Source organism: Microtus pennsylvanicus, chromosome 2, assembly GCF_037038515.1.
Source record: "Microtus pennsylvanicus isolate mMicPen1 chromosome 2, mMicPen1.hap1, whole genome shotgun sequence".
NCBI lineage: Eukaryota > Metazoa > Chordata > Mammalia > Rodentia > Cricetidae > Microtus > Microtus pennsylvanicus.
The window spans coordinates 2,281,597-2,307,477 of NC_134580.1; the positions used below are offsets into that span (position 1 = coordinate 2,281,597).

A 25,881-nucleotide genomic window follows, 5' to 3' on the forward strand; every position below is an offset into this window, starting at 1 on the left:
AGATGGCATCTTCTACTAAAAAGCGGTTTCATTTACATTAAAAAGTCTTGGTTAGCCTAGCAACCTAGCTAGGTCTTCTGGATACTGCACTGTAGCTTCTAGGTCAGCACTTGCTGCTTCACTAACTCTTCTAACAGAGATTTTGCTTTTCTTAAACTTCATGAACCAACCTCTGCTACTTGAAAACTGTTCTAAAGTGGCTTCTCCTCTCTCAACCTTCACAAGATCTGGATAGGACTTTGTCTTAAGGGAATATTATTATTGGTTTGAGCTTCTATCCAGAATGCTCGAATTTTCTCCTTATTAACAATAAACCACATCATTGTTGTAGCACTCTTGTGTTAACTGGAAAAAGACTTTGACTCCTAGGGTTTTCCTTTGTAATTAAACCATAGCATTGTCTAACTCTAGACGTCTAATTTTTGTACTGTCTTGGCTTTCCATGTGCCTTCGTCACAAAGGTTAAGCATTTCTAGCTTTAGATTATAAATGAGAAATCCAAGTCTTCATTTCACTTGTATCTCTGGAGACCACTGATGACTAGCATAATTTCAACAATACTACATCTCAAGGAACAGGGAGCCTAGAGAAAAGAGGTGGTATGTGACTAAGGTGAAGGAGTCAGCACATACATGTAACTTATTTATTTTGCTTTCTTATACAGGTATGATTTGTAGATCCCCAAAACAATTTAAATAAACATCTGTCAGTATTCTGTTTTGCATGGGTAAATGGAAAATTTTTAGATTTTAGCTAAAGCAGCAGGGTCAATCAGCTTCTAGTGAACTGATTGTCCTCTGATTCACAAAAGCCCAAAATCCATGCTAGAGTGACCCTAATTCTTCCACCAAAGGCACCAAATGTTGTCTATTTTGTGTGGGTCCATGGAAGAAAAAGGATCACTCTAGGATGAATTTAGGTTTAGCAAAAACAGCAGTGATGGGGGAGAGTCTTCTGTTTTTAGTTGTTTTCATTGGTTAAATAAAGAAACTGCCTTGGCCCTTTGATAGGACAGAAAATTAGGTAGGCGGAGTAAACAGAACAGAATGCTGGGAGGAAGAAGCCAAGTCAGGCAGTCACCATGATTCTCCCACTCCAGACAGACGCAGGTTAAGATCTTTCCTGGTAAGCCAGCTCGTGGTGCTACACAGAATATTAGAAATGGGTTAGATCAATATGTAAGAGCTAGCCAATAAGAGGTTAAAACTAATGGGCCAAGCAGTGTTTAAAAGAATACAGTTTCAAGCCAGGCGGCGATGGCGCACACCTTTAATCCCTGCACTCGGGAGGCAGAGGCAGGCGGATCTCTGTGAGTTCGAGGCCAGCCTGGTCTACAAGAGCTAGTTCCAGGACAGGAACCAAAAACTACGGAGAAACCTTGTCTCGAAAAATTAAAAAAAAAAAAAAAAGAATACAGTTTCTGTGTAATTATTTTGGGTAAAGCTAGGCAGGTGGCGGGAAGCAGCCCCGCCACCATCACAACACAGCAGGGGAATCAGCATCTAGTAAACTGATGGTCCTTGGCTTTGTAAAATGTTTTTTTTTATTGTTACCTAATTTACTCCTGTAGTAAGCATTTTCCACATATCAAAACCTTTTATCTAGCCCAGCAGTGGTGATGCCTGCCTTTAATCTCAAGAGACAGAGGTAGATGGATCCCTGTGAGTTCAAGGCCAGCCCGATCTATAGATCTTCCAAGATAGGCTTAAAAACTACAGGGAGAAACCTTGTCAGGGTAGGAGGGCGGGCAGAGAGGGAAGGGCAGGATTTTTGGCCTGGAGAGATGGCTCAGAGGTTAATAGCACTGGCTGCTCTTCCAGGGTCCTGAGATCAACTCCCGGAAACCACATGGTGGCTCGCAGCCATCTATAATGAGATATACTGCCCTTTTCTGTTCTGCATGAATACATGCAGGCAAAACACTGCACACATAATAAATAAATAAATAAATCATAAAAAAAGGAAAAAAGCCTCTTATCTGGAGTTGTTTGAAGGAACCATTTGCCTAAGCAATTCCCAGCCATGAGACCTCCTGGTTTTCTAGGTCCTCTCATAATTAAGTTATTTATTGTTTAAGGCTTAGGGTCCTTCAGTAAGGACTCAGATAAGAAATAAACACTTCAAACAAAAGACAACAGTCACAAAAAGTAGTTTAAAGCAAAGGTGCTAACACTTTGGAATTCAAGCCAGATGCAATGTCTCCATGGGATCTCTCAGTACACATCACAAATCAACAGAAATCATCACAACATATAAAACAAAAAAAAAGTCTGAAATATCTTAAGAATTATTGAAAGGTGGCACAAAGAAATGAGGAGCACACTTGCTACTGGGGAAAATGGCACCAACAAAAACTCCATCCAGGGCTGACATATCCTTTTCTATCTGCTTTTTGTCTTTTTCGTTTGTGGGCAGCATGACTATACAGAAAGCACAAAAATCAAAGTACTATGAAGGAAAGTACAGTCAGCAGAATTATGGATGGAAATTTAAACCAAGAGGAGGTAAGAGTAGAGCAAGATCATGACTAAACCCTTAAGAAAATGTAAAGACTCAGAGCTGGAAAGGTGGCTCGGTGCTTAAGAGCATTGGCTGCTCTTACAGAAGAACCATATTCCATTCCCAGCACTCACATGGCAGCTCACAACTATCTGTACCAACAGTTCCAAGGTATCTGACTCCCTCACACAGATATGAATGTGGACAAAACGCCAATGCACATTAAAAAAATTAAGAAATTGTGAATACTTAAGACAGGTACAAAAGAGACTAGAGTAACAAGTCTTTTCTGGGCTCACTTTGTTCATACTCATCTTACCACATAAAAATTCTTCCAAGAATGCCTGTATTGCAGAACCGTAGTCAGACAGAACCAGCTACCTAGGACAGAGAGCTAACAATCTCCGCCGGGAGCAGAAGCCAGAAGCAAATCCAGTCCCCAGGAGCCAACCCAATCCAGGGACACTGGCGGATCAGGACTGAGCCAGCGACCAGATATGGATGGAGTCAGAGATCTCTACCAGAACAGGTCCAACTCCAAGGCAGGGACTTCTGCAGAAGGGAAGCCAGACCAGGATTTACAGAAACAGGGCAAAGCCAGAAACCTAGGCCAAAGTAGGCCTGAGACAGCAAACTGCAAGGGAGCATAGCAAAGCACAGGAGCGCTGAGCTATCTCCAAGAACACCAAGTAACCAACGGGGTAACTAGAACTGTAACACTGACTGTACCACGAGGAACAACCATCTGAGCTTTGGATTCACTGCACATAGAAGATTATTCAACAGAATCTCAGACAGCCCCAACCACATCTATTAGAGGAAAAGATGAACAGAAAAGGTAAGATCACATGCTACACCACAAAGAGCAATACAATACCAGTAAAACTTAAAGACCCTACAACAGCAAGACCTGAACAACCAAACATGGATGAACCAGAAGAAAATGATCTAAAAATAATTTCAAGAGAATTTTTGAAATTCGTAAAGATGAAATGAGAAATTCCCTTAAAGAAATGTAAGAAAACACAAACAAAAAATTGGAAGGCATAAGGAAATCACTTAAAGAAAAGCAAGAAAAGGAAATCAAACAGATGAAAGAAAATATTCAGGACTTGAAAATTGAAATAGAAAGAATAAAGAAAACACAAGCCAAAGGAATTATAGGAACAGAAATCATGAGAAAAAGATCAGGAACCACAAATGCAAGCATGAACAGCAGAATACAAGAGATGGAAGAGAGAATCTCAAGCGCTGAAGATACAATAGAGGAAATAGACTCATCAGTTAAAGAAACCATTAAATCTAACAAAAGCTTAACCCAGAATATCCAGAAAATATAGGACACCATGAACAGACCAAATCTTAGAATAATAGGTATACAAGAAGTTCAACTCAAAGGCACAGAAATTTATTTAACAAAATTATAGAAGAAAACTTTCCTAACCTAAAGAAAGATATGCCTATGAAGATACAAGAAGCTTACAGAACACCAAATAGACTGGATCCAAAATAAAAAGTCCTCTCACCATATAACAATCAAAACACTAAATATACAGAGTAAAGAGAAAATATTAAGAACTGCAAAGGAAAAGGTCCAAGTAACATATAAAGGTAGACCTATCAGAATTATACTGACTTCTCATTGGAGACAATGAAAGCCAGAAGGTCGTGGTCAAGTGTTATGCAGACATTAAGAGACCATGGATGCCAGCCCAGACTACTATACCCAGGAAAACTGTCAGCTACCATAGAAGGACAAAACAAGATATTCCATGACAACTCTAGATTTCACCAATACCTAGCCACAAACCCAGACCTACACAAAATACTAGAAAGGGGGGCTGGAGAGACGGATCAGTGAGTAAGAGCACTGACTGCTCTTTCAGAGGTCCTTAATTCAATTCCCAGCAACCACATGGTGGCTCATAACCACCTATACTGAGATGTGGTGCCCTCTTCTTGCTTATAGGCAGGATACTGTATAAATAAATAAATAAACAAATAAATAAATAAATAAATAAATAAATAAATCTTTAAAAAAAAATACTAGAAGAAAAACTCCAACCCAAAGAAGATGGCTACACCATCAAAAACACAGTTGATGATCTCTCTCATAACAGCAAATCCCGAAGGGGGAAAAAAAATGCACAAATTAACACCACTAACGATGAAAACTAAATTAACAGGAGATAGCAATCACTGGTCATTAATATCCGTTAATGTAAATGGACTCAACTCACCTATAAAAAAAACACAGGCCAAAAGACTGTAAATGAAAACAGAATCCATCCTTCTTCTGCATACAAGAACACATCTCAACCTCAAAGACAGAAACTGTCTCAGAGTAAAGGGTTGGAAAAAGTATACCAATCAAATGGACCTAAGAAACAAGCGGGTGTAGCTATCCTAATATCTAACAAAATAGACTTCAAGCTAAAATCAGTCAAAAGAGACAGAGAAGGTCATTTCATATTAGTCAAAGGAAAAATCCATCAAGAGGAAATTTCAATACTGAACATCTATGCCCAAACACAAGGGCACTCTCATATGTGAAAGAAACACTTCTAAAGCTTAAATCATACATTAAACCCCACACAATAATAGTGGGAGACATCAACACTCCCCTCTCACCACAGGAGAGGTCAATCAGACAAAAAATGAACAGAGAAATAAGAAAACTAACAGATGTTATGACTCAAATAGACTTAACTGACATCCATAAAATATTCCATCCAAATAGAAAAGAATATAACTTCTCAGCACCTCATGGAACCTTCTCAAAAATTGACCACATAGTAACAAAAAAAAAAAAAACTCAACAAATACAAAAAAAATGGAATAACCTTATCATATCACCATGCTTTAAAACTAGAAGTCAACAGCAATACCAATTCCAGAAAGCCCACGAACACATGAAAATTAAACAAGGCTCACCTGAATCATCAATGGGTCAAAGAAGAAATAAAGGGGGAAATTAAAGACTTCCTAAAATTCAATGAAAATGACCACACAACATACCCAAATTTATGGGACACAATGAAAGCAGTGTTAAGAGGAAAGTTCATAGCACTAAATGCCTACATAAAGAAGCTGGAAAAATCCCACACTAGTGAATTAACAGAACATTTGAAAACTTTAGAATAAAAAGAAGCAAACTCACCCAAGAGAATTAGTCGGCAGGAAATAATCAAATTGAGAGCTGAAATCAACAAAATAGAAACAAAGAAAATAATACAAAGAATCAATGAGACAAAGAGTTGGTTCTTCGAGAAAATCAACAAAACAGACAAACCTTTATCCAAACTAACCAAAAGGCAGAGAGAGAATATCCAAATTAACAAAATCAGAAATAAAAAGGAGTACATAACAACAGACACAGAGGAAATACAGAGGATCAGGTCATATTTTGAAAACCTGTACTCCATAAAACTTGGAAAACTTAAAGGAAATGGACAACTGTCTGGATAAATATCACTTACCAAAATTAAATCAAGACCAATAAGCAAATTAAACAGACCTATAACTGCTAAAGAAATAAAAACAGTCATCAAAAGTCTCCCAACCACAAAAAGCCCAGGACCAGATAGTTTCAGCTCAGAATTCTACAAGACTTTCAAAGAACTAATACCAATACTCCTCAAATAATTCCACACAACAGAAACAGAGGGAACATTGCCAAACTCTTTTTATAAGGCTACAATTAACACTGATACACAAACCACAGGAAGACAATACTAAGAAAGAGATTACAGACCAATCACACTCATGAACATTGATGCAAAAATACTAAATAAAATACTAGCAAATCGAATCCAAGAACATCAGAACCATCATCCACCATGACCAAGTAGGCTTCATCCCACAGATGCAGGGATGGTTCAACATACGAAAATCTATCAACGTAATCCACCATATAAACAAGCTGAAAAATAAAAACCACATGATCATCTCATTAGATGCTGAAAAAGCATTTGACAAGATACAACATCCCTTCATGATAAAGGTCTTGGAGAGAGCAGGGATACAAGAAACATACCTAAACATAATTAAGGCAATCTACAGTAAGCCAACAGCCAACATCAAACTAAATGGAGAGAAACTTCCAGCAATTCCACTAAAATCAAGAACAAGACAAGGTTGTCCACTCTCTCCATACCTTTTCAATATAGTTCTTGAGGTCCTAGCTAGAGCAAATAAGACACCAAAGAGCGACCAAGGGGATACAAATTGGAAAAGAAGAAATCAAACTCTCACTATTTGCTGATGATATGATAGTTTACATAAGTGATCTCCAAAATTCTACCAAAGAACTTCTACAACTCGTAAACACTTTCAGCCATGTAGCAGGATACAAGATTAACTCAAAAAATCAGTAGCCTTCCCGTACACAGATGATAAAAGGGCTGGGGAAAAAAAATCAGAGAAATCAACACCCTTCACAATAGCCACAAATAGAATAAAATAAAATATCTCAGAGTAACTCTAACTAAACAAGTGGAAGACTTGTATGACAAGAACTTTAAATCTTTGAAGAAAGAAATTGAAGACACCAGAAAGTGGAAAGACCTCCCTTGCTCTTGGGTAGGCAGAATTAATATAGTAAAAATGGCAATCTTACCGAAAGCAATCTACAATTTCAATGCAATGTCCATCAAAATCCCTGCAAAATTCTTCAAAGACCTCGAAAGAACGGTACTCAACTTCATTTGGAAAAGGAAAATCCCAGGATAGCCAAAATAACCCTGTACAATAAAAGAACTTCTGTAGGCATCACAATCCCTGACTTCAAACTCTACTACAAAGCTACAGTACTGAAAATAGCCTGGTACTGGCATAAGAACAGACAGGAGGACCAGTGGAACCAAATAGAAGACACGGATATCAATCTACACATCTTCAAACACCTGATATTTGATAAAAAAGCAAAATATCAAATGGAAAAAGAAAGCATATTTAACAAGTGGTGCTGGCATAACTGGATATCAACATGTAGAAGAATGAAAATAGACCCCTATCTATCACCATGTACAAAATTCAAGTCCAAATGGATCAAAGACCTCAACATAAAGCCAGCCACACTGAACCTTATAGAAGAGAAAGTGAGAAGTACACTTGAATGCATTGGCACAGGAGACTACTTCCTAAATATAACCCCAGCAGCGCAGACACTGAGAGAAACAATTAGTAAATGGGACCTCCTAAAACTAAAAAGCTTCTGTAAAGCAAAGGACATGGCCAACAAGACAAAATGACAGCCTACAAAATGGGAAAAGATCTTCACTAACCCCACATCAGACAGAGGTCTGATCTCCAAAATATACAAAGAACTCAAGAAATTGGTCACCAAAAGAACACAAAATCAAATTTAAAAAATGGAGTACAGACCTAAACAGAGAACTCTCAACACAGAAATCTAAAATGGCTGAAAGACACTTAAGGAAACGTTCAGCATCCTTAGTCATCAGAGAAACGCAAATCAAAACAACTCTGAGATTCCATCTTACATCTGTAAGAATGACCAAGATCAAAAGCACTTATGACAACTTATGCTGGAGAGGTTGTGGGGAAAAGGGAACATTTCTGCATTGCTGGTGGGACTGAAAGCTGGTACAACCCCTTTTGATGTCAGTGTGGCAATTTCTCAGAAAATTAGGAAACAACCTTCCTCAAGACTCAGTAATAGCACTTTTGGGTATATATCCAAAGGCTACTCAATCGTGCCACAAGGACATGTGCTCAATTATGTTCATAGTAGCTTTGTTTGTCATAGCGAGAACCTGGAAACAACCGAAATGCCCCTCGATCGAAGAATGGATAAGAAAAATGTAGTACATTAACACGATGGAGTACTACACAGCAGAGAAAAGTAATGACAGCTTGAATTTTGCAGGAAAATGGATGGAACTTGAAAACATTATTTTGAGTGAGGTAACCCAGACACAGAAAAGACAATTATCACACATACTCACTTATAGGTGATCTTTAAACACAAAGCAAAGAAAGCCAGCCTACAAACCACAATTCCAGAGAACTTAGACAACAATGCGGACACTAAGAGAGACTTACATAGATTTATTCGATATGGGAAGTAGAAAGTATAAAAAGACAAGATCTCCTGAGTAAATTGGGAGAATTGGGACCTTGAGAGAGGGTTGAAGGGGGGAGGGGGGAGGAAAGGAGGGGAGCAGAAAAAAATGTAGAGCTCAATAAATATCAATAAAAAAATATTTAAAAAATGTATATGCTATCTGCTAACAGGGCTCCTGAGTTGTTTAAGTCTGAACAAAACATAGAGTATCAGAGTATACAACAATCATGGTTGGAAACATAGCTTATACTTAACCTCAGTTAACATTTGGGCACTCATACATACAGCAAATGCCCATGTACCCCTCTCAAAGATCAGATCATACCACCAGGAGACAAGAGGCTTCATCATACTGAGGTGCTACACAAAAATCTGAAAATGGTCTTCAAGATAGAGAAGACTACTTCAACTCCATATCCCTGAATTGAGTACTTCCCACATACTCCTTTTAATAATTAATCCATCTACATAGTCCATCAATACAGTGATTTTACAGAGGTAACGGAAAAGTATAACTGACAAAAGAATTTAGCTTTAAATCAAATCTATCAATGTATTTGAATAAAACAGAAAAGTAATCTAAATTAACTGATTATGGTTAAAAAGAAAAAAGGAGAAGATTTTCTAAGCAAACCTTGCCATTAAAAATGTCTGTCTCTAAGACTGAATACAAATAAAAGGAGAGCTGAGAAGCTGAATGCTTCTTCAATACCTCACCATAGTAAATGCCTCCTGGGAACCCACACCAACTCCATTTTTCTGAAATCCTTATACTACCTGTTTATACCTAACTTTCAGAAACATTCTCCCCTTTGCCTTGTCTGTCTCCTCCTAAGTCTGAAGTACTAGCTCCCCTTACAAACCTGGGGACCTTTGCAGTACTAGCTTCTCCATTTGGGTTGGTGGGCCCACCTTTAAGCTTCCCAGCACCCAGACAGCCTGCAGGGGAGTATTCTACACTTTGCCACATCTCTACCCTACAGATTTTATGCTATAAAGGCAAAAGCTTCTAAAGAGGCTTTGCTATGGTTACTGCCTTCTAGTATGGTTAGGGATACTTCTAGGAGGTGGGACTAATAAGAGATCTATAGATAGCTAGAATATCCTTGAGGGGGGCTAAAGTCTCTTCTTCCTGACTCAGAGATGGAGCAGTTTGCACCAGGTAGCTCCTACTATGTTATGTGGCCTTGCCAGAAAGCTGAAAGCAACAGGACTACTTTCATTACTAGAATCTCAAAATAGGAGCCAAAATCAACCTTAACTGATTCAGAAATTTCATTACAGTGATACAAAGCTGGCTAATATAGACCTTTTAGATTCTTAAAACATAACACAGTGTTTAAAAACATCATATAATCAATGGTTTTTTTTTTTTTTTAAGGAAATTACTCTACCTGAAGATATGGGAGCATGCCTAAGTTAACAACACCTAGAAAAATGATTTTATTTTACTAGATCAGAAGTTATCTTAATTGCATTGGTTCTTTGTACCTTTCCAAAGGCTAAAATAATTAACTGGGAAAACAAGTAAATTGCAGTACATGATTAAAATGTGATTTCGTGACTATTATCCTAAGAAAACAGTAGTCATATATTAGCCATGTCCTCCCTGCCAAGTGCTGGGGAAGCAAACCCAAGGCCTTGCACTATTAGGCAAATGCTCTAACACTGACCACCTCTATCCCTAGCCCTTGGGTGCATAAGAAAAGGTTAATGTCTCTGTAACATGGGAAGTACTAAGACATTAAATAAAAACTATTTCATCTTTTTTTTTTGTGGGGAAGGAGGTCGTATGCCACTGAAACATAACTACTTTAAAATGTCATGAAAAAGACATACTTACCCTGACATCAGTAGCATCTCCATGCCTGATAATACTGGCCCAGGTGGTTGGCTCACTACTACTTTCAAAGTAATGAAAGACCTTTAATACTCGCTCCATTGCACCAGGGGACCGTTCCATGCCAGTACTCAGGTGAGTCTTAGAACTTGAACTTGGTGTATGATTCAAGTTTGGGTCAAGATAAGCAGCTGCCATTGTTTTGCTAGATGCTAGGTATCTGTCATATTCTGTTGAGGGAAAAAAAATGAAATAAGATTTTTCAGTGTACATGAGTAGCAATTACAATCTGACAATTATGTCACCAACACTTTCTTCTAGTCTCCATTCTATATTCCATGCACAAAGTACTTAAGTTGAATAGGAACTTAGCAACCCCACAAAATCACTGCGCTCTCTACACCCAGGGCCTGATATAAGAGAACAACCTTAAATGCCAGCTTTAAAAAAATAAAAAATATGTTAAAGGACCTGATTCCTATCTAACAATGTCAAAACTTCATTGGCTTAATTGAAATAAGATAATGTTAATACCCCTTCCTTTCTTTAAATCTACTTTTCATTTGTAAGAATACATCACTACAAAGGCAAAGGTGCCAATCTGCTGCCTACTTTCAAGAATTTACTTCAAAGTTTTTTTTCTTTACTTCAAATAAAACTCGAAGCTTTATACATTCTAAATATGGGCAACTAAAAACAGTAAAACAAGGTAGAGCTAAGTAGATAGTTTAGAGCACTTGCTCTAAAGTCATTAGTACCCGAGTTCAAATCCCCAACACCCAAGTAACAAGCTGGGCACAGCTACATATGCCTATAGGCCTAGCACTGAGAAGCAGAGATGTGCAGATCTTCAGTGCTCACTGGCTGGCCAAAGGGTCAGCTTCTGATTCAGTAAGATAACCTCTCTCAAGACAATAAGGTGTCAATCAATAGTGAAAGGCACCTGATACCCTGCTCTGGTCTCTGCATTTCCGTGTACACAAACACCTGTAGCCATATTGTTCAAAAAAATGGTATAGCTTCCCTATCATTTTTAACTGAAAATGACTTCCTGTACCTCTGGTTCTTACAGTCTTTCTGTCCCCTCTTCTAAATGTTCCCTGGGCCATAGGTGTAGAAACTATGTTGTAGATGTATCTGTTTTTGAGGATCCCACCCATAAACAAAAAACTACAGCAATTGGTGATTTTGGTGATTGCTGAGTAGGGGAAATGTAACCTCTCCCAGAGATGAGGCCCCTAATAGGTAATCTAATATAAAACAGTCACCCCCCAAATTTTACATATATCACTATATATATATATATATATATCACAAAACAGACCCAGCAAATTATATTTATATACTTAAGCATGTATGCATGTGTGTATGTATATATGTAATAATAATAAGAAAGAGGCCATCAATCTGAGAAAGAACAGAAGTAGGAGAAGGGTTGGAATGAGGATGGGGAAGGAAAAAAGTGATATATTTAAAAAGTTTCAATTTAAAAAGTAGACAACAAACATAAAAGTATATATGCCATAAACATCACAGGAAGTAGAATCAACACCATTAATATTTTAGAAACTCTTTAAGTTGTGAGAAATTTACTTTTCAGAAAAGATAACTACCTCTGTTGGCAAGAATATAGAAAACAGGAACCCTTATGCTTCAAGTAGCAGGAATGTAAAACAGCACAATCAACATAAAAGCCATCTAGCAGGTCCTCAAATGGCTAAACAGAACCACTATATGACCCCCGAAAATTCCACCACTAAGAGTACTTCCAAGAAACTAAAAACACATATCCAAATAAATACTTGGCCATGAATGTTTGAGACAATATTGTTCATAACAGCCACAGAGTTCAAGTGATCCTGTTTTTTTTTCCATTATAGATCTGCATAAGAGTGATCGATCACTAGTAATCAAGTAATCAAGTGACACTATCAATGCTAAGCTATCTTGAAATCTCTTTTGTCAACACCATTAATCCAACATTCTTCAAGTAAGTCTCTAGCAGTTTCTTTTTAAACAAAGGCAGAAAGCAGTCACATTCTTTACCAAAACATCACAAGAATGGTCTTGTGATTGCCCACTTACTAATATTCTTCCCCTCTGAAACCCCTTGATCTAGGCCCCTATAGGCCACATCATCCTCAGCACCACTGTCTTCCATGTTCCTATTAGGATGACCCAGTAAGTCCTGTTTATTGATTCAACCACTTTTTGCTGTGGGAGCACATTCTGCTCCTTCAGCCAATAGCCTTTAAGATACCAGCCTACTTGGATGTGATCTCTTATACCGTAAAAGCAGGTATAAAAGTGTTCCTGGTCTCTTGCTTCCAGCTCCAGCTTCCAGCTGCTAGACTCTGTTCCTGTTCATGCAGAGGACTGTTATCTAGGACAGTGATCTGTAAGTTCTTCCCTTAAAAAAATAATCCTTTTATTATTCATAATTCTGAACTGGTGTGGGCTTATTTTGTGACTTCCATCATTAACTTTTCTAGTCCAAAGTCCCAATATTCTTTCTAGTCCAAAGTTTTTCATATTTCTCCAAACAACATGATCAAGCTTGTCACAGCAATACGCCACTTCTTATACCAACCCCATTCTTAGTCACTGTTCTATTGCTGTGAAAAGACACCATGAACAAGGTAACTCTTAAAAGAGAAAGCACTTTATTAGATGCTTGCTGCAGGTTCAGAGTTAGTCTATTATCATGATGGGGGGGGGGGGCATGGTAGCAGGTATAGTGCTGAAAAAATAGCTCAGAGCATTATATCCTGATCCACAGGCAGCAGACAGAGAAAAAGACACTGAGCCTGGCATGTGCTGCTGAAATTTCAAAGCCTATTCCTCCAATAATGGAACATATACTCCAACAAGTCCACATCTCCTAATCTTTCCCAACAGTCCATCAACTTGAAACTAAGCATTCAAATATTGAGTCGGGGGGAGGGGCAGTCTAATTCAACCACCAGAGTTGACTTAACCCTGAAAACTTAATATATATCAGACTGGGGCATACAACTCACTGCTTCAGCATTAGTCTAGCACCTGCATGACATGGTTTCAATCCTTAACACCATCAAAAACATATTTTTCAAACACCATAACAGATCACATTGTTCTTTTAAAAATTCATATGTTCAAGAACTAGATCTGGATGGAGGTGGGTGGTCCTTGGACTTCCCACAGGGCAGGGAACCCTGATAGCTCTACGGGCTGACAAGGGAGGGGAACTTGATTGGGGGAGGGGGAGGGAAATGGGAGGCGGTGGGGGGGAAGAGACAGAAATCTTTAATAAATAAATAAACGGAAAAAAGGAAAACAAAAAAAAGAAAAAAATTGACAGAATTTAATATCTTTCTTACTATAAATAAAAGAGCCTTATGAATTAAGAACTAAAAGAAAACTATTTTCAATTAATTAATAATACTAATAATTTCAAATACAGACAAAACTATAGCTAACATATTTAACACTAAACACTTTCTTCCTGAAATCAAACAAAGACACTTCCTCCTACCACTTCTCCACAGTAAAAACAAATACTGATAATGAGCCAGGGGAAAAGAATGTGATGAAGACATACTAATGCCCACTACAATATTATGGTGAGGGGCTGCTGTAATGTTCACAACAGAAAAGAGGGGGGAGGGCACAATAGTCTTCCTGTTAAAACATAAGAGGCAATATTCACTGCTTAACACACCAGAGAGGACACAGCCATGTTTCCTAGGGGAGGACTACTCTTCTCATTAAGCTATTTTTAAGGAAAACTTTATTAGAATTGATCTGCACCTTAGATTATTTCATCTCATGCCAGACAAGTGAGAAAGTCAGGGGAAAAGCCAGAGTTCTGGCACTCTCTTCCAGGACACACTGCCATCCCATCAAGACTCTTTGTCATGCAATCTGTTGGGCATTTCCTTCTCCACCTTTTCCTTCTCTACCTAGAATAAAAATCCTCTCAGATGGGCCTACCTAACAAGGTACTTCAGACTGTTTCAGACCCCAACCCAGATGTAACGTTTCATATCTTCTATCAATTCAGGGAGTAGAAATCTGTGCCTTTTTACTCCTTAGCATCAGCCAAATATTGACAAGTACATTCAGCAACTTGTAAAATGATTGATGAATTTAGGAGAAAATACTTGAAGGCAGAAGACATGTTCTTAACATGCAAACATTAGACAAGGTTAACAATTCCATTAGGATCTTATAATCTTCCCATTTAGGCATGCATAGTATGATGATTAACATTCACACCTGAGTCAGATCCCCACAGGTCAGAACCTGACTCTGCTTTCTGTGACCTAAGTAACCATTGCCAAGTTATTTGGCTTCAGTGCCTTAAAAATCTCTTCTGCAAAACTGGAATACTTATGAACTCCTATCTCAGAGACCTTTATGAGAAATGAATGAAGCCATACACATGAACTCATGTGCATGTACAAGTTCAGCTCACACATGACATTTAGTACCTGAGGAACAAAGTTTACATGTTACAAGAGGCACAGCTCTCTCAAAAATGCTACCTTTTGGGCTGCAGAGATGGATAGCTCAGAGTTAAAAGCACAATCTACTCTTGAACTTTCTGTTCTTCCAGAGAACAAAAGTTCAATTCCCAGCACCCACATGGAGCCTCACAACTGTCTGTAACACTAGTTCCAGGAGATCTAAGACCTGGCACTTCAAGGGCACCAGGCATACATGTGCCTCAGACACATACATGCAGACAAAACATTCACACACAAAATAAAATAAAAAATGTTTTTTTTTTAGAAAATGCTGCGAGGCAGTAGTCACACACACCTTTAATCCCAGCACTTGTGAGGCAGAGGCAGGTGGGTATCTGTGAGTTCCAGGACAACATGGGCTCTTAACACAGAGAAACCCTGTCTTGAACCCCCCCCACACACACACAAAAAAAAAAAAGAGAGAAAATGCTAACAAAGGTAAAGTAGAAAAGAATCATGAGAAATATTTAGTGAAATACTCAGATAAGTATAAAAGAACTGGCAGTAGCTGAAGAACAAAGCCATGCCATATACATGCATACATCCATCAGCTACCAACTCTACAGGCTGCTATGCTAAATTCTACACATACACTTTTATTTTCAGAAGAAAACCATACACAAATACAGCAAAATTAGAGCAGTCAATTTGACGAGTATTAAAACTAGGTTCATCCAAATACAATATAATATAAGCAAAGGTATGTTAGCTTTTGAAGAGCCCTTAAAATAGAACTTATTCTATACAGAATACATTAACAAATACTAAAATAACACCCTTTTTGCCTAGTATTTACTGGGCAGAAAAAAAATCTCACATTATCCCAGAGGATGTTAAGTCTACTAAAGGAGACAGAAATCAGACAAGGTAACTGTGAAATGACTTATCACAGTATATAATGTGCCAAAGAAGTACAGGCTCTGGTAGGAACCCTGGAGAGGATCTGGCTAGGTTGAGGGATGAGAACTCATTTAAGGGGTATCCTTATAGTAAATAGGACTAGGGGAGTCACCAAATGGAAGAGCGGTTCTAACGGTGGCATTAGCATATACAGAAGGTCTGAGAGGGAGCTTTCCCAATGTGCAAAACCAAAGTGATTACACTGCTAATGAGCAAGACAATAGCTCGGAGATGGAGAATACAAGAGAGAAAGGATAAAGTGAGATCTGTGGGGCACAGTAAGAATGTGGTGCTTGATCCAAATCTAGTAAGTCACTGAAAAACATCATGAAAATATCAGATTTCTGTTTTCACAAAACTATTCCAACAGGTATGTGAAGGATGAACAAACATGTATGGACACAGCAAGATCAGACATAACAGAGACATAAATTGATTAACTCAAGACATACACTGTATATAGAACAATCAGAATAAAATTATGAACTTATTGTGCATGGAAGGGAAAGTCAAAGAAGCATTCTGGATCTAAAGCATGAATAAGTGCATGGGAGCCCAATGTATACTAAGATGGGGAAGATTCAGGACAGCTAAGAGTCCCAAGAAGCACTGCCATTTTAGTATAACAGAGAAGGGAAGATGTACTGCACAGATGGATAGATGGATAAACAGATAAAATTTAAAATTTGAATGCAGAGTAAGTGTGACTTCAACTGCATAAGTCAGAAGAGGGGAAAACTTAAAGAAACTAGAAAACATACTTTTTCCTAAAGACCAAACCATCACTATGATATTTGCAGTCTTTTTTTTTCCAAAATGATGGAACAATGTATAACTGATAATTAGAAAACCCCAGAAGTAGAGTTTTCCCAACCCAACACTTTGCAACCAAATGTTCTGAGAATATTTTCTCTTAGTATTCTTAATTATGCCTAGAAAATCACAATGTGGGTACATACCTTTCTTAAATATTTTTAAACATAATCTTCTTGGGTGATTCTTCACACCAAATTAAACAATATACTAACTATTAAAGAATAGACCCCCAAGTATTAAGTAAGGGTACCTTGAATATCCACTTCAAAGTATACAAATATAGGTCTGTTCTACTATTTTTAGCCTGTCCTGGTAAGAATCTTATGTCTTTTTAAAACTAGGACACTGCTATGTGTTTTGAGGTTAATGTGACTAGTTGAAACAAATACACGGTTTAGAATGTCCATTTGCAGGCTGAGATTTGTATATTCTTTGGCTCTGAGGTTTTAACTTTGTCTACATACTTTAACTGTCACACTTGCAATAACCGAGTCAGCTAATTACTAACAACTAGCATCGTTGTTCTTATGAACAGTATTAACATGAATGAGGACCGGTGTCTCAGGAGAGAAAGTAAAACAAGCAGTCAGAGAGGAAATTTAAAGACAGCTGCACTGGACAATCACTGCAAAAGCATATGCTCAATTGAAGAGGACAAGGTGACAAGCTCCTCCACTGGAGCCACCAGACTATCCAAGAGAGGAGAAGGCTGTTGGCGCTGCACGTAGAGATGGGGCCCACTGTGCCCCTTGATGTGTCCCATTTCCCATCCACTGCTTTAAAAGCTCTGCTCCCCTCATCCAGTCTGTCATCTACCAAAAGGTACATTTTAATTAAAAAATCAGCTATTTGTATTTCTCTAATTAGTCTGCAAATACTTGAAAAGCATGTTGCTTTGATCAATTTCTTTGTGGTGAGCCAAAACACTACTATTTCTTTTCTGTTAAAAGTTCTCATTTCTAAGGCCAATGTAGGTATTTAAGTAGAAAATCCAGTTGCTAACATCCCATTGGTCTAGGTCTTTAGCTCTTGGCTAGCTACAGTCTGGAGGGCTTTACTACTGATGCTCAGCACCATCATATTATAGAGATAGCATTCTGGACACAACCTACAAGTGCTTCAGAAAGGCTGAGCTCTGCCTCAATTATGCTCATTTGCATTACATAGTCCTCATGCCACAAAACTACAGCAGTAAGAGGTCAATGTCCTTTAAAATTTGAGAGCTTCAATTTAACTGGATGAAGTCTTTACTCAGTGTACCTATGTATGATAAAAGTGATAAGGACTTTATTCAGATACTAAAACAGTTCAAATATTGCAAGCTTTGGTGCAAAAGCCTAAAAAGGAACTAATAAGTAATAGAGACAACTCAACCAATGAAAAACAATCTGGAAAACTGAAGTGTGATCCTAACACATCCTAATCTAGAGATACTAATATTAATATCTTTAGCCTAAAAATTAAACTAAATAAGCCTGTAATTCATTCATCAAAGTGCAGCTCTTGCCCAAGTGTAGGTTCCTCCTTTTGAAAGCCTTCCTAAATAGATTAACACAGTACCTAAAGACACTCTTCACATAGTGACAATATTTTTATGAAATCATTAAGTATGTTAATGGTTTAAATATTCACCACTATGCTAAGCAAAACAATTTCTAGTTGAATTTGTCTGTCTTGAGTTATGCACAAATTTTTACAGCTTCTTTAACTTAACTATGCTTTCTAAATGCTACCTTGAATGCTGGAATGAAGATGCCCTACTTCATATTTATATTTCTGCATAAAAACAAATTCTCACACTGAAGTAGAAAATTCTTCACTCACAGTATTTTTGACCTGTGGTAATATTCTCAAAATAACAAGAGCTTCAAGCTAAATATACAAGGCATATAGACAATAAAGGAAATCCACTTTAAAACAACTAAGCCCACAATACCCTTTTCTCCTCTTATCCTATAGTTAAAACTAATCATTTTGTTCTTTAAAAGCCTCTATGGCGCAGAAGAGATAAGTGTCCTGAGTAAAATGAAAAGGCAAAAATAAATGGCACACAGGACAAGCACAGAAAAATGATTTAGATAGCTTAAGATTATTTCCATACAAACGTTTCATTTTCTACTTGCAAAGTCGCCTAACTGGTTTTATGCACCAGCTGTAAACCTATACCACATCTTTTTTTTTCCTCAAATGTAATTGTAACTCTAAGTTCTAAAAGAACTATTATCTTGCTGGTTTTTAGTACAAAAGCATGAACTGACATAAGCACACACTAAACAGATCTTTAAGTTGTTATACCTTTAGCCCAACACACTGGAAATGGACTACAGCCGCTTTTCTCCATACAGACAGCACCTGTAGGTCTCAGGGCCTCTTGGCCTGCCCGCTCCAACAACATACACCCAATCCTATCAAGATCAAGCCAGGAGTCCGCACACAAAGTCCCAGTTCATCGCTCCGACAGCATTTGCTTGGATCCAAAGCAAGACTAAGTAAGCTTTCCCTGTGCTCCTTTTCAGAGCCTGAAGCACGGTTTGAGAGGTGCTCCTTCTGTAACAGTTTCCAGCAGCTCCACGGTGGCCTCTCAGTTACCGAATCTTCTTCCGCAATCTGAAACACAGACCATCCTGGCCAGATTAAGCCACTGAACAGAATAAAACCAGCTAGTCATGCGACCCTATGGGTCTGTGTTTCTAGATTCATTCAGGGAGAGGGAGAGGGAGAAAGGGGAGGAGAAAAGAAGTCCTGGAGCCAGCACCTTATGAATATGCTAATCCCGCCCTTCTGTTCACTTCATCTGGCAGACTTCTGTTTACAAAATGACAGTGGACTCTTAAAACTGAGTAAGCTGCAAATCCAGTCTGACCCAGATCAACTGTCCATAGATAGTTCCTAAGCAATTCCTGTCTTCAGAATCATGCCTTTGGCACTTTACCAGCCTAATTCTAGTCTTAAACTAAAAATAATTAACTTGATAAAATAAGTTTTGAAAAAATATTATGCTCAAAGCAAAAATCAAATGTGGAGGCAACCCATATGAGCCCAAATACCTCAAAGGTAAAATTTTCCTTCATTGATATTCTCTCAATATACTTATAAATATGTATGGACTATCTAAAAAACATAAACTAGAATTTAAGGTAGTCAACTTATTTTAAAATATGCTTAAAGAATAATGAGGGATACAAGATTCCTTTTTCTGGCTTCAAATATGATTTCTTTTTTTAGCCTCAAAAGATGAAAACTAACTCATACCTGAGTAAGACAGGAACTACTTTTACAATCCGCATCAGCAACTTTTTAAAATCGCAAAACTACTTGCTTTTTCGATTCAGACTGAGAGTCAAGATCATGACAAAATTAAGCTATCTAAATACATTCCATGTGAGCATAAGGACAGCAGGTAAGAAGTTGCCCTTAAAGTATATGTACTACACATTGAAGCTCCACAGTTCTAGCTTGTCTAGTATGTAAATGACCCTTTAGTCACACAACCCCACAAACTAAGCCGAACTCAAGCACTGGCCTTACATGTAAATGTCCAAAGTTTTTCTATTAATTTATTAACTTCTGAAAATAGGAGCTGAACAAATACTTAAAACAATAAGCATGTTTGTACCCAGCAATGTCCAAGACAGTTTCCTTCTACCTGTGATAATAGATGTTCTTGACCCTGAGCTCCACTCAGAGTCTAAGAGCTGCCAGAGCTCCAGCGGCCATTCCTGAGCCCCCCTGAAAACACATTATTCCCAGGCATGAACTATGATCCTAGGCAATACTAAGAAGAAAGAACTGCAGAAAAACATTGCAAGCAGGCTGGAAGAACAGAAGAAGCTAGCAAACAGAGCCATCAGACCAAAAAGGATATCCTAGGCCACTACAGAGGAGGCAGGGTCATGGAGGACTATTGCCATCCTAGAAAAAGCAAGCATACTAAGTTCTGCCTCATCACATAAGCATGCCTTAGAGCTGAACATGAGCAATCACCAAAAAGCTGCACCAAAAGTCATCCAAGCCAAGGGTGAGTATACTGGAAACTCATAACTTTCAGAAACCAGCACCACCACCACCACCAGCACCACCACCACCACCACCACCAGCACCAGCACCACCACCACCACCACCACCACCAGCTACTCCTAACTGTTCAAGACACCTACTGAGCTAAAGCACCACTACTGCACAGCTTCCACCATGAGAACAAGGACACTAGAGGCAAGGCCCTGCCAGGAGGGAGGGTCCTCATGCTCAGCTGTGATCCAAGGACTCTGAGCCACCACCCACCTAACCAGGAATCATTTTTTAGCCCAATTTAATAACTGGCTCAGGACTCCCAGAGCAGAATAAAGAGGGGCTGGAGCTAAGGCACTGGTGGTAGAGGAGACAAGTACAATCCTAAGAGAAGGGAATAGGAAGAAAGGACCACTGACCCACTGAGAAGCCACGGCGCCAGATGATAGCTGGAAAGGAGGGGGAGGGTGCCAACAGCAATCAAAAGGACTACCTGAACCTTTTCTAAAAACTGTAGTTATAGATAGGCATAGAGCTATAAACCTATAATCCCAATACTCAGGAGGCAGAGGCAGAAGAATCTGAGTTTGAGATCAGCTTGGTCTACACAGAAATATCCTGTATCAAAAAACAAACAAAAACCTATAGTTATAGTTGAAATAAAAGCCTTAGTCTATGAGACAATTCCAAAGAGATAACTTCCTCATTTTGAGGATTCAAAGGGGTCAAGCAGCTTGCCAGGGGTGGGAGGTAGGGTGGGGAAGCATATAATTACTTTTGTATGGTACTTGTTAAATATTAAAAACAAAGTATGTTTTTAAATCCATAACCCACACCAGGCAGTGGTAGCACACCCTTTAATCTCAGCACTTGGGAGGCAGAGAGATGCAGATATCTGTGAGTTCAAGAATATCCTGGTCTACAAAGTGAGTTTCAGCGCAGCCAAGGCTACACGGTGAAACCCTGTATGTGTGTGTGTGTGGGGGGGGGTGTCCTAACCAAGTAACATCTTTTTAAAAGAACAGATATAGACCATAGAGAAATCTAAAGGATCAGAATCCATTAAAAATTCTGTGATGTTCCAATTAAATATTTAGTATTAGCATATTAAATGCAACTCTAATAAGTACTACTTCACAAGTAAACACATTCAACTAAAATTTACAAGAAAGAAAGTACTATGTGTAGAAACCCCAAACTCTCATCCCTAGTCACTCCTGCCTTCTTGCTTCAAAGTGATCTGTCAGAAACTCTTATTCACTACCTTCAGAACATCAGTGTCTATGTACTTCTCAATGGCTACTGTCCACATTCTGGCCAAAGCTCCTGCAAGATTATAGCTACAGCCTCCAACTTGCTTCCTTGGGTTATAACTTAAACCCAGCAGCTGCTGATGCTCTCAAAAAAGCAAGCATGTCATTCACTCCTCTGTTTGAATCTCATCAATAATTCCCTAATTTTCCCAAGATAGGCACCAACATACTTAGCAGAGTCTGCAAAACCCTGTGTAATACTCTTGTCTATACCCTCATCTCACACTTATTCGTTGTTCTCCTTAGCGCAACCACTGCATTGACCTTCCTGCTGTCTCTCCATGTGGAATATTTCCTCAGTTATTACAGTCATGCCCCTTCCCTGTCAAGGGTTGCTCTAATGGTGCCTACTCAAAGTGTCCTGAGCACTACATCTGAAACTATATGACCTATCTACTTTCCTACTGCATTTCCTCACATAGTTTACTTATACATCGTTTACTGCCTAGCTGCCCCCACTACATGTAAACTCTGTGACAGAAGGCAAAAGTGTCTATTCTAGCACAATCTCCAGCATCTTACAATAGTAGCTACCACAGAAGTGTGGAAACCAGGCAACAAGATGATGGCAGAAGAAATTTGTGTTTTCTCTCCCAGACCACAGAAAAGATATATATATATATATACATACAGTAATGATACATCCTGTCTCCATCCTGGATACCATGTCACCTTCAGGTCCCTCTAGTCAGAGGCTTAACAGTTACAGAGTGAATGTGAAAGAGAAAAAGCAACATAGAGGAAAAGATGCAGATTGTCAATATCCCAGCTATACAATAAACCACAGGAACAGTGCTCTAATATTTCTTCTAAACTCCCACTGCTGAAGTACCAACTGCAAAATCAGAATGAAAACACATCAGGCTAATAAACAAATGCTATGAGCAAGATCAGTATGCAGAAAGGTAACTCTAGAACCTTCCAAGTGCTGTGCACAAATGTCCACCCTGGCCTGCAAGTCACTGGGAATGAACTATTTTTTAAAGATTCATTATTTTTAATTGTGTGCAGGTTTTCACACACACCAGAAGATAACAGATCCCCTGGAGGTAGAGTTATGGACAGTTGTGAGCCATATGATATAGGTGCTGGGAACTAAACTCAGGTCTACAAAAACAGTATGTGTTCTTAACCACTGCACCATCTCTCTAGCCCAAAGTAAACTTTTTAACAAATGAATTGCTTATAAATGTCAAAAAATATGTTATAAAAATAAGAAATTGGTTGCCATGGGCTGGAGAGATGACTCAGAGGTTAAGAGCATTGCCTGCTCCTCCAGAGGTCCTGAGTTCAATTCTTAGCAACCACATGGTAGCTCATACCCACCTATAATAAGCTCTGATGCCCTCTTCCGGCATGCAGGCAAACATACAGACAGAACACTGTATAATAAATAGATAAATAAATCAATAAATCAATCAATCTTTTAAAAAAATAAAGAAAGAAATTGGCTGCCACATTTCTTATAATGTTGTAGCGGCTTTGTTAGTCTTACCCAGAAACACATCAGAATACTTTTGGGAGCAAAAAGAGAAATAAATGCTCTTCTGAGAGCTGACTAGAGGAATATCTAGGAAAAATAGTATTCACACTACACATGTATATATTTTGAAGTCTATGACCCTCCCTATGTCTGCATTAGGAATTAAACATTTAAATAAATGCAACACTTCCAACCTGCATCTAGTATTTATAATATATGACAACTTTCCAATGCTAAGAATCTCATACTAAGCTAATATCTGTTAAGATTGCCAATTATCAGCCGGGTGGTAATGCACACCTTTAATCCCAGCACTCTGGAAGGCAGAGGCAGGCGAATCTCCATAAATTACAGAACAGCCTTGTCTACAAAGTGAGTTCCAGGCAGCTAGAGCTGTTACACAGAAGAGAAATCCTGTCTTGAAAAACAAACAAACAACAACAACAAAAGATTATTAATTATTATTTATCTCACTGTGTTTCATTGCTTCTACTATATAAGACAATTTTCTTAGAAAATTATAGCTTGACAAACATTATAGCTCTGTTAATGGATAAAGGGCCAAATACCTTTTGAGCATAGACAAAAAGCCTCCTAGTAAAACAAACTCCCAAAAGTGCTGGTAAGACCACTGTTCGCCTCCCTGCCAGGTTTATAAGAGCTGCTGTATCTCTCTTTTCTGTCACACTGTAAGAAGTTGGAGAAGGCACTGAATTCATGGTAACTACCTGTGAAACAAAGGATAAATCATCACCAGACCAGCTGGAACCTCAGTTTCAGTGTCTGTAAAACAAGGACACTTCTAACACTCATCCTATACCCAGCACTAACTGCATGCCAGTCAGCCACAACACAAACCTAAGTACCAAGTTACCACTTGCTATGTGCTAGACCTTGCTCAGAGCACTTTTAAAATGTCTGTTCACTTGGTTTTCATTAACAACCCAAAGAGGCAGATATTATCATCCTATTACCACCACCCTAACCTCTGGTGAATGTACAGCACACCTAGGTACTGTAGCCCCAATATTTGTTTTTCCCCAGATGGCAGAAAAGCTTATGGCAGTTTTCTCAATACTTCCAACTACACATATGCAATTACAAGCCCCGTGGCACACTAACAACTGAAGAGAGAAACTGGGCAGCTCACCTATTATCAAACTAATAGCCAGCATTCTAATAGGGATATTCAAAGGCACCAAACCCTCAGAAAGAAGGCAGAATTCACAGATGTCATCACCTGTAACATAAGGATTCCAGAGAAGAGGCAGGAAATAGGCCCTTCCCAGGCTTCATTTCCCTACAGAGGACAAATGAATAATAATGAAAACCAAAGGGCTAACAGAAAAGAGAACAAACACAGGCTGCTTCCACCCTTCAAGAGGTTCAAGCCCCAAGCTCAGCGTCAAAACCCCTCCCACCACAGCACAACTATCCAGGCAGCTGGGATTCCAGCATACACCAGAACCACTAGAAAATAAATTGCTAAATTAAACAAGATTTAAATATACAATAGGCATGAAAATGCAACTCACCAAAAATATTTTTTAATATTCCTATCCATTAGATCAGTAATTGTCTTTAAAATGCTTACTCTCAACAATTACGAGATGAATGGTATAACAACAAATTCATTTCATTACAAGTCAAAATGCCAGAGATCAACACCTACTTCTGAAAATGCCCTCACAAATATACCCGAGGCAGGTTCAATAACTGCAGGCCTGCCTTCCTTCCTTCCTTCCTTCCTTCTTTCCTTTTTTAAATGGAGATAGGGTCTCACTAAGTAGCTCTGCCTGGCCTGGAACTTACTATGCAGACTAAGCTAGCCTTGAATTCATTTGCTTCTGGAGTGCTGGGATTAAAGGCATAGGCCACCATACCCAGCTGCCTGATAAAATTTCTTAATCCAATTAATTTGACAACCAAGATTGTCACAGTGTATGAACCTTAAGGACATACTGCTAAGTAAAATAAGCCAAAAGAATAGATACTGTAAAAGTTCAAATGTGTATTATTTTAGAGGGTCTAACTCATAAAGACAAAAGGCAGAATGGTGTTGAGAAGGAGCTTCAGCATGGACAAAATGTAAGTCATTGGCTACAGGATTTTCAAAATGAAAGAATTCTGAAAATATGTTCACAAAAATGAAAACTGCTTAGTATAGTGGTGTGTTAAGTCCTTCTGTATAAGTGTTGCTTTTATTAGTTAATAAAGAAGCTGCTTTTGGCCAATGGCTTAACAGAATATAACCAGGCTAGAAGAGATATACAGAGAGTAGGTGGAGTCAAAGAGATGCCATGTAGCCCCACTGGAGACAGACACTGGGGACGGAACTTTACCCAGTAAGCCACAACCATGTGGCATACACAGATTAATGGATATGGGCGAGTTTAGGATGTAAGAGCTAGCCAATAAGAAGCAAG

The 25,881-nt window shown here is 38.5% G+C and overlaps 1 protein-coding gene across 17 annotated transcripts in view; it reads right to left on the reverse strand.

Annotated features, from left to right (window-relative positions):
• Ptk2 (protein tyrosine kinase 2) overlaps positions 1-25,881 on the reverse strand; it is a 212,388-nt gene that overhangs the window by 148,222 nt on the left and 38,285 nt on the right. For 7 of the 17 annotated variants that reach the window (XR_012909540.1, XR_012909539.1, XR_012909538.1 and 4 more), the window contains exon 3: positions 10,431-10,657. Coding sequence is in view for 11 of the 17 variants with exons in the window: in XM_075959490.1 (XP_075815605.1) it covers positions 10,431-10,625 (195 nt within the window). In the remaining 6 variants the exon portion in view is untranslated. Of the gene's footprint in view, positions 1-10,430; positions 10,658-18,946; positions 19,259-25,881 lie in introns of those variants that run through there. The other 10 variants (XM_075959482.1, XM_075959480.1, XM_075959483.1 and 7 more) reach the window with 3 other exon arrangements.